Source organism: Coregonus clupeaformis, chromosome 18 (assembly GCF_020615455.1).
Source record: "Coregonus clupeaformis isolate EN_2021a chromosome 18, ASM2061545v1, whole genome shotgun sequence".
Lineage (NCBI taxonomy): Eukaryota > Metazoa > Chordata > Actinopteri > Salmoniformes > Salmonidae > Coregonus > Coregonus clupeaformis.
The window spans coordinates 35,203,243-35,223,204 of NC_059209.1; the positions used below are offsets into that span (position 1 = coordinate 35,203,243).

Consider the following 19,962-nt stretch of genomic DNA (forward strand, 5'->3'; position numbering starts at 1 on the left):
TGGGGGGAAGAGAGCCGTTGTTCTGTTACACCAAAGATGGTTGCTTCCGTCAGCAGGTATGAGAATGCTGTGTTTTTGTTTTAATCTTATTTGAATTTTTCTATTTCTGCATCATAGTAAACTAATGTACAATTATTAAGCATACGATTTAACAAATTTAGTCGAGTAACTCATGCATGAAATGGATTGTAGACGATTAACTTAGCAAAGCATTGGAATAACATCCGCCAGTTTCCCAGCAATGCGCAGCGACGGATAGGAGTTAGTTATAAAATATATTTGGCGCAGCTGAAGCAGAATCTTGGGTTTACAGGAGACGTTGAATATGGCGATTCTCCTTTAAACCCATTCAGTTTGCCATTCTCCAGCTTTTCAAGCTTAATGTCATAATACGTTTGGTACTTACCAAATAATGGAGTTTCGCTGAGCAACTAGTATTGTAATGCCATTACTGCCGTTGCGGCCGGTATGTACTTCCAAAAAATCTAAATACAAAGTTACATACAACCGAAAAGAATCGTATTGTTTTTGAGAAAATGCCAAATCCAGCTCTTCTGCACCCATCAATAAAATCACTAATTACTGCCACGCGCTGATCCAGCAGCAGAACATGTCATTGATTTTATCACCTACAACAGTGTATGAACGTCATATCAATCTGTTTCACCGCGCTACACGGAATGCAATAATATTTCATGTAAGTAGACAATATAGGGTACGTTTTTAAAGTTGTATATTTCTAAATTGATGTATTAATTTTTTTTTTGTCATTTAGCAGACGCTCTTATCCAGAGCGACTTACAGTTAGTGAGTGCATACATTTTTCATACTGGCCCCCCGTGGGAATCGAACCCACAACCCTGGCGTTGCAAGCGCCATGCTCTACCAACTGAGCTACAAGGGACTTGTCATTTTATGACTAATATTGCAGGAGGTGCAAAAGTGGCATTTTTCGGTTGCATGTAACTTTTTATTTAGACCTTTTTGGGAAGTATGAGGCAGTAATGACGATACTGTTAGTTGCTCAGCGAAACTCCATTCTTCTTCCGAACGTATTTTGACATTATTAAGCTGGTGAATGGCAAGTTGAATGGCTGCTTCCTGGGTTTAAAGGAGAATCGCCATATTCAATTACTACTTTGTACGCGCAGCAGATCGAGTGTTTGTTTGCATAGCTACATTTCCCAACCAATATACATAATTGGTTCCAATTGGACTTGTATGGGAACGATGGCAGTTATGTTGTTATTGAAAATCATTTTATTTGCATGATAATGCCATTGTTTATAATCTAATACAGTGGGGGAAAAAAGTATTTAGTCAGCCACCAATTGTGCAAGTTCTCCCACTTAAAAAGATGAGAGGCCTGTAATTTTCATCATAGGTACACGTCAACCATGACAGACAAAATGAGAAAAGAAAATCACATTGTAGGATTTTTAATGAATTTATTTGCAAATGATGGTGGAAAATAAGTATTTGGTCAATAACAAAAGTTTCTCAATACTTTGTTATATACCCTTTGTTGGCAATGACACAGGTCAAACGTTTTCTGTAAGTCTTCACAAGGTTTTCACACACTGTTGCTGGTATTTTGGCCCATTCCTCCATGCAGATCTCCTCTAGAGCAGTGATGTTTTGGGGCTGTCGCTGGGCAACACTGACTTTCAACTCCCTCCAAATATTTTCTATGGGGTTGAGATCTGGAGACTGGCTAGGCCACTCCAGGACCTTGAAATGCTTCTTACGAAGCCACTCCTTCGTTGCCCGGGCGGTGTGTTTGGGATCATTTTCATGCTGAAAGACCCAGCCACGTTTCATCTTCAATGCCCTTGCTGATGGAAGGAGGTTTTCACTCAAAATCTCACGATACATGGCCCCATTCATTCTTTCCTTTACACGGATCAGTCGTCCTGGTCCCTTTGCAGAAAAACAGCCCCAAAGCATGATGTTTCCACCCCCATGCTTCACAGTAGGTAGGGTTTTCTTTGGATGCAACTCAGCATTCTTTGTCCTCCAAACACAACGAGTTGAGTTTTTACCAAAAAGTTATATTATATTTCTAGCCTGGTGCAGGTCTACAATTTTGTTTCTGGTGTCCTTTGACAGCTCTTTGGTCTTGGCCATAGTGGAGTTTGGAGTGTGACTGTTTGAGGTTGTGGACAGGTGTCTTTTATACTGATAACAAGTTCAAACAGGTGCCATTAATACAGGTAACGAGTGGAGGACAGAGGGGCCTCTTAAAGAAGAAGTTACAGGTCTGTGAGAGCCAGAAATCTTGTTTGTTTGTAGATGACCAAATACTTATTTTCCACCATAATTTGCAAATAAATTCATTAAAAATCCTACAATGTGATTTTCTGGATTTTTTTTCTCTCAATTTGTCTGTCATAGTTGACGTGTACCTATGATGAAAATTACAGGCCTCTCTCATCTTTTTAAGTGGGAGAACTTGCACAATTGGTGGCTGACTAAATACTTTTTTCCCCTACTGTAGCTACATCTAGTTAATAGCTACGAAGCTTTGCAACTTTTTTTAAACCTTCTAATTCCCCTCTTGTCACTTCTACAGATACTTTCGTTTTTGATTGAACTGCATTTGGAGGTTGACTCAATCAAGATGGACGAAGAGCCAGAGAGAGCCAAGCGTTGGGAGGGAGGTTATGAGCGAACATGGTAAGGCGATCACTAAACATAAATTTAGGATGAATATAGTTATTGGACTGTGTGTGTTTTTGTAGTTGCTCTTCACCTGCATTGTGGAAGGCTCGATTGTCAACCAATCATTAGGGTGTTATTGTTTGACCCAAGCGAACATGACCAAAGACGTGACTGAAACAGGAACCAATTTGCTGCAATTCATGAGTGGCCCACAGTGAATAAATACACGTGATTGAGGCTCTTGCTCACTAATTGGTTGTATAATGTACACATATTAATTTTGTTTGTGTGTTGGAGACATGCTTTCTTCAACATTATAAAGAACATTTGATAAAGAATGGCAACACTGCCATGTTAATCTGAGCCTTGCTGTTGAAAAACCACATTAGTGTCTGACTTTCGGCTGTCGCAGATGCACCTCCCCCGACTTCACTCCTCGACTTTGGTCTACAGTTTGCTGCTTTAGCCTTACCACTCAATTGCGGACACTGACTGACTGACTCTGTCCACATAGGGAGATCTTGAAGGAGGATGAGTCTGGATCTCTCAAAGCCACTGTGGAGGAAATCCTTTTCCAGGCCAAAAGGAAAAGGGTGTTCGAGAGCCATGGACAAGTTCGGCTTGGGATGGTGAGTTGATCCCTACCCTCTATTTGCCTTCTCAGTTGCCATGTACTTGCTCTGTAAGGTAATGATGGGAATACTACAATAACACTACAATGTCATGTGTTTCAGATGCGTCACCTGTACGTGGTGATTGACACCTCTAGAACCATGGAAGACCAGGACCTGAAACCCAACCGCCTCACCTCTACACTCAAGGTGAGGAATAGGAAGAGGGGTGAGGAAGAGGAGGAAGAGGGGTGAGGAAGAGGGTGAATGAGGATGAGGAGGAAGAGGGGCGAGCAAGAGGGTGAACGAGTATGTGGGGGGTCTGGGAGGAGGAGGAGGAATCAAAATACTTGTGAAACATATGGAGCTGAAAAATATTTAGTGAATGTTTTCTTTCTCTCCAACCCTGCAGCTGGTGGAATATTTCGTAGAGGAATACTTTGACCAGAACCCCATCAGTCAGGTAGGCCGTCATTCCACCATTCATTTAGAGTGGGTTTTGTTGGCCCACTGTCATTCATTCCTGAGTGTTTGTCTAAGTAATCAGGCTACATAAGCAGTCCTCGGAGCCTGGTTCATCTCTAGGTTTCTTCCCAGGTTCCTGCCTTCTAGGGAGTTTTTCCACTGCATCTGCGTCGCTTGCTCTTTTGAGGGTTTAGGCTGGGTATCTGTAAAGCACTTTGTGACAACTGCTCATGTAAAAAGGGCTTTATGAAATACATTTGATTGATTGCTACGTCAGTGATGGTGTTGTCGTCCTCCTACTATGGTCTAATAAGCGAAGAGAACTTAGTCCCTCCTATGGTCTCCTCCGCTTCAGGTGGGCATCATCACCACCAAGAACAAGAGAGCGGAGAAGCTGACTGACCTGGCAGGTGAGTGAGCACCATGACCCCACCAGGGGTCAGATGTCAGCCCTGGGTCATTCTACTAGGTGTCCAATTTTCCCTAAGCTTATTCAATTCAATATAAGTGCTGTACATTTTTGCATATTAAAATAGTTTTCATTTTTATAGATGTATTTTACATTGTAGGCATACGTTTGTGGCGTGCTGGTGTTTTGAGTGCGCGTGTAAGTTATGTGCTGGTTACAATTCTGCTAACAGTGGGGTATTCTATCCACAGGGAACCCAAAGAAACACATCGATGCCCTGAAGAAAGCAAAGGACTCTACATGTGGGGGGGAACCCTCTCTATATAACTCCCTCAGCCTGGCCATGCAGACACTCAAGTATGCTCCCTGTGCGTGCGTGCGTGCGTGTGTGTGTGTGTGCGTGCGTGCGTGCGTGCGTGCGTGCGTGCGTGCGTGCGTGCGTGTATCCATATACTTTTTTTGGTCCCAAGATGTATGATCCACTTTTCTCTTTTTAAAATCACCCTCTCCTTCTATCTCTCTCCTCAGACACATGCCAGGCCACAGCAGCAGGGAAGTCCTCATCATCTTCAGCAGCCTCACCACATGTGACCCGGCTAACATCTACGAGCTGGTCAAGGTAACAGCAGATCTGGATGTCTCCCTCTCTGTCTCTGTCTCTATCACTTTCTCTTGCTCTCTATCTGTCTTATGTTTCTCTCTCACTTTCCCTCTCCCCAGATGTTTTTCTCTCTGGTGTTTTGTCTCATGTAGAAACTAGAAACTCTGGTAGTTTCTATGTGGTCTTTCTCCTGGTGTCTCCCTGATCTCTCCCTGGTGTCTCCCTGGTGTCTCCCTGATCTCTCCCTGAAGTCTCCCTGATCTCTCCCTGGTGTCTCCCTGATCTCTCCCTGGTGTCTCCCTGATCTCTCCCTGGTGTCTCCCTGATCTCTCCCTGGTGTCTCCCTGATCTCTCCCTGGTGTCTCCCTGATCTCTCACTGATCTCTCCCTGGTGTCTCCCTGATCTCTTCTCTAAGTCTCACATTTCACATCTCTGGTGTTTTCTCTGTTCTCTCTCTATAATAAGACTCTGAAGGCGCTGAAGATCCGTGTGTCTGTGATTGGCCTGTCAGCCGAGGTGCGTGTCTGCACCGTGCTCACCAGAGAGACCGGGGGGTCGTACCATGTGATCCTGGACGAGAGCCACTTCAGGGAGCTGCTGTCGTTTCACGTGAAGCCTCCTCCCGCTACCTCCTCCTCTGAGTGCTCCCTCATACGCATGGGTCAGACACACACACAGAGCTTCACCACATAGACTGGCTCAGTCCTTAGCGCACACACCGTTATTCCTGATATCTCCAGTGTTTCCATTCTCTCTCTCTCTCTCTCTCTCTCTCTCTCTCTCTCTCTCTCTCCTCCGTCTCTCCAGGTTTCCCTCAGCACACCATAGCCTCTCTATCAGACCAGGATGCCAAGCCTTCTTTCAGCCAGGCTCATCTAGACAGCACTAGTGGTGGTCCCGGTCTGTCTATGGGAGGGTACTTCTGTCCACAGTGCCAGGCCAAGTACACTGAGCTACCTGTCGAGTGTAAAGTCTGTGGTACGTGGTGTCTAGCTGAGTGTAAAGTCTGTGGTATGTGGTGTCTAGCTGAGTGTAAAGTATGTGGTGTCTAGCTGAGTGTAAAGTCTGTGGTACATGGTGTCTAGCTGAGTGTAAAGTATGTGGTGCGTGGTGTCTAGCTGAGTGTAAAGTATGTGGTGCGTGGTGTCTAGCTGAGTGTAAAGTATGTGGTATGTGGTGTCTAGCTGAGTGTAAAGTCTGGTATGTGGTGTCTAGCTGAGTGTAAAGTATGTGGTGTCTAGCTGAGTGTAAAGTCTGTGGTGTCTAGCTGAGTGTAAAGTATGTGGTGTCTAGCTGAGTGTAAAGTCTGCGGTGTCTAGCTGAGTGTAACGTCTGTGGTATATGGTGTCTAGCTGAGTGTAAAGTCTGTGGTGTCTAGCTGAGTGTAAAGTCTGTGGTGTCTAGCTGAGTGTAAAGTCTGTGGTGTCTAGCTGAGTGTAACGTCTGTGGTGTCTAGCTGAGTGTAACGTCTGTGGTATATGGTGTCTAGCTGAGTGTAAATTCTGTGGTGTCTAGCTGAGTGTAAAGTCTGTGGTGTCTAGCTGAGTGTAAAGTATGTGGTGTCTAGCTGAGTGTAAAGTATGTGGTGTCTAGCTGAGTGTAAAGTATGGTGTCTAGCTGAGTGTAAAGTATGTGGTGTCTAGCTGAGTGTAAAGTATGGTGTCTAGCTGAGTGTAAAGTATGTGGTACGTGGTGTCTAGCTGAGTGTAAAGTATGTGGTACGTGGTGTCTAGCTGAGTGTAAAGTCTGCAGTGTCTAGCTGAGTGTAACGTCTGTGGTGCGTGGTGTCTAGCTGAGTGTAACGTCTGTGGTATGTGGTGTCTAGCTGAGTGTAAAGTATGTGGTGTCTAGCTGAGTGTAACGTCTGTGGTGTCTAGCTGAGTGTAAAGTCTGTGGTATGTGGTGTCTAGCTGAGTGTAAAGTATGTGGTGTCTAGCTGAGTGTAAAGTATGTGGTGTCTAGCTGAGTGTAAAGTATGAGGTATATGGTGTCTAGCTGAGTGTAAAGTATGTGGTGTCTAGCTGAGTGTAAAGTATGTGGTGCGTGGTGTCTAGCTGAGTGTAAAGTATGTGGTACATGGTGTCTAGCTGAGTGTAAATTATGTGGTGTCTAGCTGAGTGTAAAGTATGTGGTGTCTAGCTGAGTGTAAAGTCTGGTGTCTAGCTGAGTGTAAAGTATGTGGTGCATGGTGTCTAGCTGAGTGTAAAGTATGTGGTACGTGGTGTCTAGCTGAGTGTAAAGTATGTGGTACATGGTGTCTAGCTGAGTGTAAAGTCTGCAGTGTCTAGCTGAGTGTAACGTCTGTGGTATGTGGTGTCTAGCTGAGTGTAAAGTGTGTGGTGTCTAGCTGAGTGTAAAGTCTGTGGTACGTGGTGTCTAGCTGAGTGTAAAGTCTGTGGTATGTGGTGTCTAGCTGAGTGTAAAGTATGTGGTACGTGGTGTCTAGCTGAGTGTAAAGTATGTGGTATGTGGTGTCTAGCTGAGTGTAAAGTGTGTGGTGTCTAGCTGAGTGTAAAGTATGTGGTACGTGGTGTCTAGCTGAGTGTAAAGTCTGTGGTATGTGGTGTCTAGCTGAGTGTAAAGTATGTGGTACGTGGTGTCTAGCTGAGTGTAAAGTATGTGGTATGTGGTGTCTAGCTGAGTGTAAAGTGTGTGGTGTCTAGCTGAGTGTAAAGTATGTGGTACGTGGTGTCTAGCTGAGTGTAAAGTCTGTGGTATGTGGTGTCTAGCTGAGTGTAAAGTCTGTGGTACGTGGTGTCTAGCTGAGTGTAAAGTATGTGGTACGTGGTGTCTAGCTGAGTGTAAAGTCTGCAGTGTCTAGCTGTGTGTAAAGTCTGTGGTACGTGGTGTCTAGCTGAGTGTAAATCTGTGGTATGTGGTGTCTAGCTGAGTGTAAAGTCTATGGTATGTGGTGTCTAGCTGAGTGTAAAGTCTGTGGTACTTGGTGTCTAGCTGAGTGTAATGTCTGTGGTACGTGGTGTCTAGCTGAGTGTAACGTCTGTGGTGTCTAGCTGAGTGTAACGTCTGGTACAGGTGTCTAACTGAGTGTAAAGTCTGTGGTACGTGGTGTCTAGCTGAGTGTAAAGTCTGTGGTACGTGGTGTCTAACTGAGTGTAACGTCTGTGGTGTCTAGCTGAGTGTAACGTCTGGTACAGGTATCTAACTGAGTGTAAAGTCTGTTGTATGTTGTGTCTAGCTGAGTGTACAGTCTGTGGTACGTGGTGTCTAGCTGAGTGTAAAGTCTGTGGTACGTGGTGTCTAACTGAGTGTAAAGTCTGTGGTACGTGGTGTCTGAGTGTAAAGTCTGTGGTACGTGGTGTCTAACTGAGTGTAAAGTCTGTGGTACGTGGTGTCTAGCTGAGTGTAAAGTCTGTGGTACGTGGTGTCTAGCTGAGTGTATGTCCCAATAGTCTGTCCTTCATCAGTGCAGTCGTTCACTACTTCCCACACATTCTGAAGCATTGGTTTGCTGTAGGCATGAGGGGGCAGTAACTTCCTTTCAAATTGGGAAGTGAACAAGTGCACACTTCTGGAGAAAGGGGATATTTTGGGAAGTGTGTACATAAATTGAGATGACCAATGTATGTGTGTGACAGAAGTGTGACCTAAAGTGTGTGTGTGTGTGTGTGTGTTCTCCAGGACTGACACTTGTCTCCGCTCCTCACCTGGCCCGCTCCTTCCACCACCTCTTCCCCCTGGAGGCCTTCCAGGAGGACCGCCTGGAGCTGCTCCACAGAAAGAGGTTCTGTGAAGCCTGCCAGGGGGAGCTGAAAGACAAAAGTGTGTTCACGTGTCCGTCGTGCAGCAGTGTGTTCTGTGTGGAATGTGACCTGTTCATCCACGACACGCTGCACTGCTGCCCCTCCTGCATCCACAGCCGCAGTGCCCCCTGAGATGCTCTGCTCAAAAGCACTGCACTATATAGGGAATATGTAGGATATATATAGAGAACCTCAGACAAGGACCAATATACCTGCACACACTTTTTAAAGATGTTTACTAATTTGGAGGGCCTTCAGTGCTTTGGGCCCTTCCTCAATTTACCTCTGTGGAGTTTTGTGTGGCTAGGAAATTCAGAATTGACTTTGGGGTGTATTGTTTGGAGTTGTCCTGTATCCAGGCTGAGGACTCACTTTACCTCAATGATGGTTGGAGTGAGATGGAACTGCTGAAACTCTGTTGAGCATCGATATCACCGGCTGGCTAGTGCCTGACAGCTCTGGCGGCAGCATAGACTGGACCAAACCTTTTCAATAAACTTCAGCTCTTTGTAGAGAGATCTTATTGGATGTTCTCTTTATTCATTTAGACTTGTCTGTCTGTCCCCATCTCTTAGCCAGAGCCTTCCGATAAATGACAGGGTTTACAATCAATATTTTTCATTCAGTATTTTAACAAAATACAGATTCTTGTCAACATTTAATTATTTTTTTTTAAAGGGCATCGTCCGAGATCAAAGTACATGTGTAAAAAATAAATAGCATGTACCGCAACTCTATTGAGACATTCTGAAGCCAAATCATTACAGCATAAATGCAGCAAGATCAGCAAAAACACACTCAAAACAAGTGGGCCAACAAATGCAATAGAAGGAGCATCCTCTGAGGTGCAGGACTGTGCTGTTTCTCCTGGGAACAGTAACCAAGACAACGCTTATGTGGAGGAAATCTCCTGGGGGTTATGATCCCCTAACAAGTGGGGATAACCACTATATTAAAACACTCACAAATATTTATGCTGACAGTATTGCAAAATAAATTCATCACACAAGAAAACGACAAACTGAGTCGTAGTCATGTCTGTTTAAGGTTGAGGTGAGGATAACTGATTAACCGAGTCAATTCGTATAAATTTGGGGAAAAAAAGGTTTAGGGTCTTAGCCATGGGCCGACCTTTGTCTCAGAAAGAAGTGTAATATCCAGTGTTACCAACACTGCTCAATGCAGTGAGGAAATATTATTCTTTAAAGGTGAGTCGAGACTGACTAATCTACAAATCATCTTGCATCATAAATAACTACTCAATATTATTTCTACATCAGTCAGTCAGTCACAGTTTACGCATAATACATCCCAGTTTTGATGCTCTCGAACATGGCCATAATCATCCTCTGCCCTAGACCCCTCCCTCCCTGCCCTGTGAGAGGCCTGTACTACATCGAGGTCTATAGGTCCTCATGGTCCTGTCTCTCTGTCCTGGCTCCCTGGGCCTGTCTGTCCAGCCAGGCCTGTAGCTGGGGCAGGTGCTTGTCCATCCAGCGGATGTTCTCCTCGATGCTCTCGTACGTCTGCTGGATACACCTCAGGCCAGAACCTGTCTCCTCAGACAGAGAGTCAAAGAACCCGCGCACCTGGTGGGAGGAGACATGTAGACGGCTTAGAATAGATCTTTAAAAGTTATTTGTAGGCCTACATATCTACTGTATACAGCGGAGGGTGAGCACATACCGAAACACCAGTAATACTACGACAGTGGAATGGTTATTACAGCTGACAATACTACTATTTAGCTACGTAACATGAGGTAATAGTAGCGGTATTATCAAACCCCAGAGTAGACAGACTCTTACCTCATCCAGCATCTCCCTGGTGGAGTACTGGTTGGTCACACCAGTCACCATGCCTGAGATAGAGTGGGACCCCAGGTCAAACCTACAGGTCAAAAGGTCATGGGGTAAACAGACACTTAAAGAGAAAGTTCCAACTTTATGCCAATTGCCAGCAACGCAACTGCGGTAATAACCAATCAGAGGGAGGGTTTTGCTTGCTAGCTTTGACACAGTGCTGGACAGGCTAACAGCCAACATTGTGCTTTGCGTGCTGTTCGGAAGATACACCCATGAGGGGAGATCTCGGTGAAGGTAGGTTCTACTATAACCACAGCATAAGATTATCAGACTCACTTCTTCACCAGTGTGTGCCAGTTCTGTCTGAGGAAGTCCCAGGCCAGCTTGTACCCTTTGGGGTTCCTGCTGACAGAGATGACCACGTGAGGAAGGTCCTGAGTCTTCATCACCTCGCCTGCAAGACTCTGCTCCATTAACCTGGGAGGGAGAAAGGAAGGGAGAGGGTGGGGGAGACAGGGGTGAGAGGGGGGGTGAGATGGGGAGGCGGGAGGGAGAGAGTCCTTAACTGTTTATCTTAAATCCTTAAAGCTACAGTACAATATATAACTTTTTGGGCAACCCGACCAAATTCACATAGAAATGTGAGTTATAGATCTGTCATTCTCATTGAAACCAAGTCTAAGAAGCGGTAGATCTGTTCTATGTGTGCTATTTCTACGCTTCCCGTTATGAAGTTTATTTTTGCGTCTTTTACTTTCGGTTTTGTACACCAGCTTCAAACAGCTGAAAATACAATATTTTGGGTTATGGAAAATATATTTCACAGCGGTTTAGATGGTACAATGAATCTCTACACTATACATGCTTGTTTTGTCACATCAACAGAAATTATTCGAATTATTCGAACTAACGTACACTATATATACAAAAGTATGTGGACACCCCTTGAAATTAGTTGTTTCAGCTATTTCAGCCACACCCATTGCTGACAGGTGTATAAAATCGAGCACACAGCCATGCAATCTCCGTAGAAAAACATTGGCAGTTGAACAGAATGGGACCGACAAGTGCTGAAATGCACAGCACGTAAAAATTGTCTGTCCTCGGTTGCAACACTCACTACTGTGGTCCAAACTGCCTCTGGAAGCAACGTCAAGAACTGTTCGTCGGGAGCTTCATGAAATTGGTTTCCAGAGCTGAGCAGCCGCACACAAGCCTAAGATCACCATTGCGCAATGCCAATCGTCGGCTGGAGTTGGACTCTGGAGCAGTGGAAACGCATTCTCTGGAGTAATGAATCACGCTTCACCATCTGGCAGTCCGACGGACAAATCTGGGTTTGGTGGATGCCAGGAGAACGCTACCTGCCCCAATGCATAGTGCCAACTGTAAAGTTTGGTGGAGGAGGAATAATGGTCTGGGGCTATTTTTCATGGTTCGGGCTAGGCCCCTTAGTTCCAGTGAAGTGAAATCGTAACGCTACAGCATACAATGACATTCTAGACGATTCTGTGCTTCCAACTTTGTGGCAACAGTTTGGGGAAGGCCCTTTCCTGTTTCAGCATCACAATGCCTCCGTGCATAAACCGAGGTCCATACAGAAATGGTTTGTCGAGATTGGTGTGGAAGAACTTGACTGGCCTGCACAGAGCCCTGACCTCAACCCCATCGAACACCTTTGGGATGAATTGGAACGCTGACTGCGAACCAGGCCTAATCGCTCAACATTAGTGTCCAACCTCACTAATGCTCTTGTGGCTGAATGGAGCAAGTCCTTGCAGCAATGTTCCAACATCAAGCCTTCCCAGAAGAGTGGAGGCTGTTATAGCAGCAAAAGGGGGACCAACTCCATATTAATGCCCATGATTTTGGAATTAGATGTTTGGCAACATACTTTTGGCCATGTAGTGTATCTGTTTTTTTTTGCATGGGCTGTGTCTCAATCCACCGCATCCACCTATGTCGGCCTTCCGCATCTGCGGTGGAAAGTGGCAAAGCTAAATCACTGTTTGTCAGACCAGGAGACCTCCCAAAAAATTGTATTCTCATGAAAACATAGCTTCACGTAACGGTGAGACTCTCACGAACACAATGGTGTTCTCAGTTTTGCTCTATGACCCCCACAAACCCCACAGGACTCGTCTGAAGTTGGTACCGTCAATGTGCCAACTTCTGTTTGTAGCGTCCGGACCGTTTGGGCTACAAACTAACGTGACCCCACTGTGGAAAGGGGAGATTCTCACAAACACGATGGCATTTTCCGTTTTGCTGACCATAACTGTCACGGGACTTGTCTGAAGGTAACCTTGTACCAGTTTAAAACATTTATGGAAGTATGAAGGTAGTTTTGTGCCAACATAAAAAGGGGTTAAATGTGTGAAAAAACTAAATATTTCCTGATGTTTCGTATATCTCCTAGATATAGGGCAGACAATATCCTTATGTTTTTGTTTTTTTTACTGTCTGTTTTTCCATTTATGAATGTTATTCAATGTGTTTCTACGAGCTTTAGTAGTAAAGCCCAAATTCTAGTTTCTTGATACTTTCAGGGGTCCTAAAATTGATAAATGATCCATGGTGTGACCCCACCCCAAAGGCTTAGACGTTTAGCATTTTTTATGCAATACAGAGCAGCAAGAAAATATTTACATTTTTTAGTCATTTAGCAGACGCTAAGATCCAGTGCATACATTTTTTTTCTTTTTTCATACTGGCCCCCCGTGGGATTTGAACCCACAACCCTGGCGTTGCAAGCGCCATGCTCTACCAACTGAGCTACACGGTGCCCAGTATAAATAGCTGAGCTGAGAGGAAGAAAGAGAAAACAGAGGAGAGATAGTTCTGAGTGCTGTAAGCAGGAGCGACGTTAACCCACCGCTGTAGCTTGTGTTGCAGAGGGCTGATGGACAGGGCAGACTTGATGCGGCTCTTGACAGATGTGTGCAGCGAATGGCGGTACTTCTCAAAGAGGAAGTCCCACCCCTCGGGGTCACGAGCACCAATGGCAAACACCGCCAAGCTGACATCACTGGGGAGACTGAGGAAGAAGAGAGAGAGAGAGAGGGGATTGAGCTGAAGCAATATCCCAACACTCTAGCATGGTCTCCGTCTCTTCTCTCTTTCCCTTCAGGACAACGGATATCTGTAAGGACTGGACAGAGGTTTACTTGCACCTGTCAAGTCCCTTCAGAGGTCAAAATGGAAAGGAGACAAGGGATATACGATTTTTGGAATCTAGACAGAGATGTCCACGTTAAGAGGGGTTATCATACAGAGGCCTAAATAATGTGGTTTTAACCAATCAGCATTCAGGATTAGACCCACCCATTGTATAACGATTAATAATGAGGTAGACGTTGTCATGTAGGTGTTTACTTGACTCCTAGTGATCCCCGCAATAACTGCCTCTCTGGGATTAAAAATGTTTATTTAATTGAATTGAATGGTTTGACCTCTGACCTCATGTTGCCGTCGGAGGCCCTCCACTTGTTGAAGAGGTGTGTGGCGGTAGCGACACAGGGGGGGTGGTTCCTGACAGAGCCGAACAGCAGCAGGTAGCTCCTTAGAACCCTCTGGGAAACAGACCCCTCGTCACTCCACGTCTGATGGTCTATCAAACCCCGGAACAGCTCCACGATGTAGCCCTGACAAACAGATATTTTATCTCTACTCAATCAATTCAAATGTATTGATAAAGCTCTTTTTACATCAACAGTTGTCACAAAGTGCTTATACAGAAACCCGGGCCTAGACCCCAAAGAGCAAGCAGAAGCACAGTGACAAAGCTCTGTCAAAAAACTCTGGAAGGAAGAAACCTCAAGAGGAACCGGACTCTCTCACCTTCATCTGGTTCTCCAGACCCTCCATGTCTCTCTTCTCCATTAGCTTGTAGAGAGGAACCAGCTCCCCCAGACCCTGAGTGACAGGCATGATGTCTGTCTCCTTGGACAGATACAGGGACAGGTCCAGGGCTGTGTCCAGTCCAACCTTACCCACACTGGGGGACACAGACAAGCTCACTCAACCCACTCATCTGAAGACATTTTGAATGCGTACCACGTCTAACCTAACCAATAAAAAAAATGTTTTGACTGCGTACCATTAGGGTTGTAGCGGTCATGAAATTGTCAGCCTGTAATTGTCATGCAAATAACTGCCGGTCTCACGGTAATTGACCGTTAATTAATATAAACACGTTTAGCATCGCTGGGCTTCCCCACAAGCCACTGATGCAGACCTTTTGAACATCTACAGTACATTTAAAAATTCTAATAAATCCATTTAATATAGCCTACACCATCACAATGACTCCATTATTTATTTATTTATTATTATGATATGAATAAAATGTAGTCTATTTCAAAAGAACAGAATAGCATACTCTGAGTCATCCTTATGTTAGGTCCTGATCTGGCTATGCCATATGGCTGTGGGCTACACTAGTTCATTTAGCAGACAAGATTTGCTTATAATTCCCATTATTTTATAGAAAAATAATACAATTTGAACATAGCTGAATAAAACAGAAAGGATATTTTCCCCAAATAATTTCAGAGGGAGTGCGCACATATGCGGTTATTCTGTGTTGAGCGGTTAAAGTGATCATTTGAAACAGGTCCTACTATACGCTTCATTTACAGTTATTTATGCAACTTTAGTTGTGACACAAAAGCTGCCATTTTGATTTCTAATACAAGGCTGCATGATGCGACTCTAATGATGATTTGAATAAAGTCTCATGAAAGGGAAACGCTCTGCTCTGTTTCTTACGCAGGCTGCACACACTTCATCAGTCTCTCGTTCACAATTTTGACAAGCGCTTGATAATATTCTCACCCATCAGACTATTCTCAATTTAATCTGGTTTTTACTTATAGCCTACTAATATATGTGTGGAATATATTTATTTTTTTAGAATGGCCCATCCATAGCCTGCACTGGTATAGTGAATGGAGGTTACCCACGGTTACGTTTTGAATATGCCAGGTAGGCTGTAAAGCGGATTAATGCACTTAATTTTAAGAATTGAGCAATAAATATAGCAGCATGACAAAGTTGGGATCCTCTTTCAAATAGTGGCCAGTCAAAACTCTGTTTTTGGCGCAATGACTGGGCTTATAAGAACCCATTTCACTAGGCTCAGTAATGTATGTTCTCTCCAACCCTGTTCCATGGGTCCTAGGCCTATATGCTACGCCTAGAGTTATTTGGCCACTTTAGTTGTGATACAAACCTTATCAAAACATATAGGCCTATGGGCTAGGCTACATCATGATGCCTGCAACTATGATTTGAAAAAGTCGCCAAAAAAATGCATGCGCTGTTTCTTGCCTTAGACTGTACACGCTTGGCGTCGGTTCATTCAATGCATCAACCAGCTATGAGAAGCTGGCTCTCGCTGCGCAACAGTCCGCTCAAACTAAATGCCAGGGCTTTCATTTAGTGTTTGATTTGATTTTCGATAGTATTTGGATTGATTACAGGGAAAAGTGATTAGAGGGAAAATAGAGCACCGAGTATCAGGCCATTAGCGACTGGCCGTTAGCAAGTTTGGTAGGCTACTAATGACCATCAGCGGCATCAGAGTGCAATTTTGGAGTTATGTGGAATGTGTCTGCGGTCATGACTCGTGACTGCCGGTGTGCCGGTAATACGGTCACCGTAACAGCCCTGCGTACCATGACTAATCTAACCAATCCAAAGACATTTAAAATTTTGAAAAGTTAGTTTAAAAAATGCAGTGTAACTGTCTCAAACACAACAATTTGACATACAAAAATACACTGAACAAAAATATAAATGCAACATGTAAAGTGTTGGTCCCATGTTTCATGAGCTGAAATAAAAGATCCCAGAAATGTTCCATACACATAAAAAGCTTATTTCTCTCAAATTGTGTGCACACATTTCTTTACATCCCTGTTAGTGAGCATTTCTCCTTTGCCAAGATAATCCACCCACCTGACAGGTGTGGCATATCAAGAAGCTGATTAAACAGCATGGTCATTACACAGGTGCACCTTGTGCTGGGGACAATAAAAGGCCACTCTAAAATGTGCAGTTTTGTCACACAACACAATGCCACAGATGTCTCAAGTTTTGAGGGAGTGTGCAATTGGCATGCTTACTGCACGAATGTCCACTAGAGCTGTTGCCAGAGAATTGAATGTTAATTTCTCTACAATAAGCCGCCTCCAATGTCGTTTTAGAGAATTTGGCAGTACGTCCAACCGGTCTCACAACCGCAGACCACGTGTAACCACGCCAGCCCAGGACCTCCATATCTGGCTTCTTCACCTGTGGGATCGTCTGAGACCAGCCACCCGGACAGCTGATGAAACTGAGGAGTATTTATGTCTGTAATAAAGCCTGTTTGTGGTGAAAAATGAATTCTGATTGGCTGGGCTGGGCTGGCTCCCCAGGGGCACAGCCATGGGTGGTCCTGGGAGGGCATAGGCCCACCCACTTGGGAGCCAGGCCCACCCATGGCTGCGCCCCTGCCCAGTCATGTGAAATCCATAGATTAGGGCCTAATGAATTTATTTCAATTGACTGATTTCCTTATATGAACTGTAACTCAGTAAAATCGTTGCAATTGTTGCATGTTGCGTTTATATTTTTGTTCAGTATATATAAAAAACAACATTGAATATTGTATAATATTACAATAAAAAAAATACATATTACAATATTATACACTGTGATGACCAACTGACCTGACCAATTGGAAGGCGTTGTTGATGAGGGAGGCGCGGTCGTTGGAGCTCAGAGCCCTATGATTGGTCAGCAGCAGGGAGGTCAGAGAACGCCAGCCTTCCCCCTCGTAATGGACCATGTAGTAACCACTCATATCCACGTTAAACTTTACCCACCCCACCTCCTCTGGTAGGTACAGCACGTCTAGAGGGGGAGGGGAGTTAATTAGTTAGTGTACTGTAACTATACTGTCACCAGGCGGGACTAATGCTAGAACCGTTAGGCCACAAACCACAGACAGAGACGCCTACCTGTCTTGGTCTTGAGCAGGAAGCGATGCACTGTGCTGGAGCTGCTGGTGATGTAGGTTAGAGGAACCTGCCACAGGAAGCTGCATGGGGGATCAGGAGGTTATATTGAATTAGTTGGTTATTCACAAATCCCTGAACTACCAAGCCTGAACCACCATCTCTACAATGGAAATTAAACCATGGTGTTTCCTGGATATCTAGTTCCAACTGCACAGTCGAAGAGGGTTCAAATCCTGCCTACTGCCCTCAGACACATTCTCTCTCACTACCATCTGTTCAATAAAACCAGAAAAGACTAAAGGAGTGAGAATTGTCTTACCCGTGTGTCTGTGAGGGGTCGTCAGTCTTGAGGTATCTCTCCTGGCTGAGTCTGACCTGGCGACCCCTGACCTCTACAGTGACCAGGGGAAAGCCCTCCTGCAGCGTCCACGTGTCCATGATGGCCCTCACATCCAGCTGATCGCCTGAGTACCACTTCTACAACACAAACACACACACACGGTCACCTGAGTACCACTTCTACAACACAAACACACACACACGGTCACCTGAGTACCACTTCTACAGCAAGCCAGGAAGGATACAGCACAAGACATTGACTGTTACAGTGTGTTGACTGTTGTAGTGTGTTGACTGTGACAGTGTGTTGACTGTTACAGTGTGTTGACTGTTGTAGTGTGTTGACTGTGACAGTGTGTTGACTGTGACAGTGTTTGACTAATACAGTGTGTTGACTGTTAAATTGTGTTGACTGTGACAGTGTGTTGACTGTGACAGTGTGTTGACTGTTACAGTGTGTTGACTGTTACAGTGTGTTGACTGTGACAGTGTGTTGACTGTTAAATTGTGTTGACTGTTACAGTGTGTTGACTGTGACAGTGTGTTGACTGTTAGAGTGTGTTGACTGTTACAGTGTGTTGACTGTTACAGTGTGTTGACTGTGACAGTGTGTTGACTGTTACAGTGTGTTGACTGTGACAGTGCGTTGACTGTTGTAGTGTGTTGACTGTTACAGTGTGTTGACTGTGACAGTGTTTGACTAATACAGTGTGTTGACTGTTACAGTGTGTTGACTGTTAGAGTGTGTTGACTGTGACAGTGTGTTGACTGTTACAGTGTGTTGACTGTTACAGTGTGTTGACTGTGACAGTGTGTTGACTGTTACAGTGTGTTGACTGTGACAGTGCGTTGACTGTTGTAGTGTGTTGACTGTTACAGTGTGTTGACTGTGACAGTGTTTGACTAATACAGTGTGTTGACTGTTACAGTGTGTTGACTGTTAGAGTGTGTTGACTGTGACAGTGTGTTGACTGTGACAGTGTGTTGACTGTTACAGTGTGTTGACTGTGACAGTGTGTTGACTGTGACAGTGTGTTGACTGTGACAGTGTGTTGACTGTTACAGTGTGTTGACTGTTACAGTGTGTTGACTGTGACAGTGTGTTGACTGTTAAATTGTGTTGACTGTTACAGTGTGTTGACTGTGACAGTGTGTTGACTGTTAGAGTGTGTTGACTGTTACAGTGTGTTGACTGTTACAGTGTGTTGACTGTGACAGTGTGGTGACTGTTACAGTGTGGTGACTGTTACAGTGTGGTGACCGTGACAGTGTGTTGACTGTTACAGTGTGTTGACTGTTACAGTGTGTTGACTGTTACAGTGTGTTGACTGTGACAGTGTGTTGACTGTTAGAGTGTGTTGACTGTTACAGTGTGTTGACTGTGACAGTGTGTTGACTGTGACAGTGTGGTGACTGTTACAGTCTGGTGACTGTGACAGTGTGTTGACTGTGACAGTGTGTTGACTGTTACAGTGTGTTGACTGTTACAGTGTGTTGACTGTGACAGTGTGTTGACTGTTACAGTGTGGTGACTGTGACAGTGTGTTGACTGTGACAGTGTGTTGACTGTTACAGTGTGTTGACTGTTACAGTGTGTTGACTGTGACAGTGTGTTGACTGTGACAGTGTGTAGGAGCGGTTTGCTAGTGTGTTGTGACTTACAGGAGCGCCAGACTGGACCTTTCCCTGAGAACAGAACCCATCGTCTTTCAGTCTGCCCTCATCCAGATCGTCTTTCAGTCTGCCCTCATCCAGATCGTCCGACTGGCAGATCTGTTAGACACACACACACACATTACTGGCTTGGTTGGGTTCGACTCCGTAGTGTGAAAAGGGTATGAGGCTCAGTTAGTTGTCTACACACTCACGTTGGTGAGGCTCTCCCACAGGTGGCTGTTGACAGTGTTCTGGTAGCTGTAGCGTCTGAGGTAGCGGACAATACCGATCTTAAACGCCTCTGGGGTCAGGAAGTCTCTCAGCATGTTCAGAATACACGCCCCCTGGATGGAATAAATATGAATTCACAGAAATCAACTCACTGACTAGGCTGGACTACTTTCAGAAGAGGTAGCAAACCTGGGTTCAAATGCTATTTGAAATCTTTCAAGTACTTTGAGTGTTTGTTTTAGCCTACCTAGAGTTTCAGGTGAAGGGGGTTTGCACTTTTGGGGCTTTTCTATTGGTTCCATTGCAACAGGAAAGCTCAATCAAGCACAGTGAAGTATTTGAAACCAGGTGTGACGGATAGTCAACATGAAGTGAATAGAATGGATAGGAGTCAGACCTTGGTTGATTGGATGGA

The 19,962-nt window shown here is 44.7% G+C and overlaps 2 protein-coding genes across 3 annotated transcripts in view; one reads left to right on the forward strand and one right to left on the reverse strand.

The window, feature by feature from the left end:
• gtf2h2 (general transcription factor IIH, polypeptide 2) lies at window positions 1-9,032 on the forward strand. Of its 2 annotated transcripts, none has more exons than XM_041836417.2 (11): window positions 1-56; window positions 2,573-2,676; window positions 3,176-3,290; window positions 3,396-3,482; window positions 3,685-3,735; window positions 4,093-4,147; window positions 4,398-4,503; window positions 4,675-4,765; window positions 5,214-5,409; window positions 5,556-5,726; window positions 8,388-9,032. In XM_041836417.2, the coding sequence occupies exons 2-11, from the start codon at window positions 2,621-2,623 to the stop codon at window positions 8,639-8,641; spliced, it is 1,182 nt and encodes a 393-aa protein (XP_041692351.2). In that variant the 5' UTR covers window positions 1-56; window positions 2,573-2,620; the 3' UTR covers window positions 8,642-9,032. The 2 variants fall into 2 exon arrangements, with proteins under 2 accessions (XP_041692351.2, XP_041692352.2); XM_041836418.2 differs by lacking the exon at window positions 1-56 and adding an exon at window positions 2,235-2,258.
• The window catches only part of erap1b (endoplasmic reticulum aminopeptidase 1b), a 27,641-nt gene continuing 16,706 nt past the window's right edge, over window positions 9,028-19,962 (reverse strand). The window contains exons 10-20 of the mRNA XM_041836416.1: window positions 19,529-19,660; window positions 19,323-19,433; window positions 17,641-17,798; window positions 17,322-17,401; window positions 17,031-17,214; window positions 14,155-14,311; window positions 13,774-13,958; window positions 13,190-13,351; window positions 10,651-10,791; window positions 10,318-10,399; window positions 9,028-10,098 (exon numbers count right to left, since the gene is read on the reverse strand). Coding sequence (XP_041692350.1) covers window positions 9,913-10,098; window positions 10,318-10,399; window positions 10,651-10,791; window positions 13,190-13,351; window positions 13,774-13,958; window positions 14,155-14,311; window positions 17,031-17,214; window positions 17,322-17,401; window positions 17,641-17,798; window positions 19,323-19,433; window positions 19,529-19,660 — 1,578 coding nt within the window. The 3' untranslated portion in view covers window positions 9,028-9,912. The remainder of the gene's footprint in view (window positions 10,099-10,317; window positions 10,400-10,650; window positions 10,792-13,189; window positions 13,352-13,773; window positions 13,959-14,154; window positions 14,312-17,030; window positions 17,215-17,321; window positions 17,402-17,640; window positions 17,799-19,322; window positions 19,434-19,528; window positions 19,661-19,962) is intronic.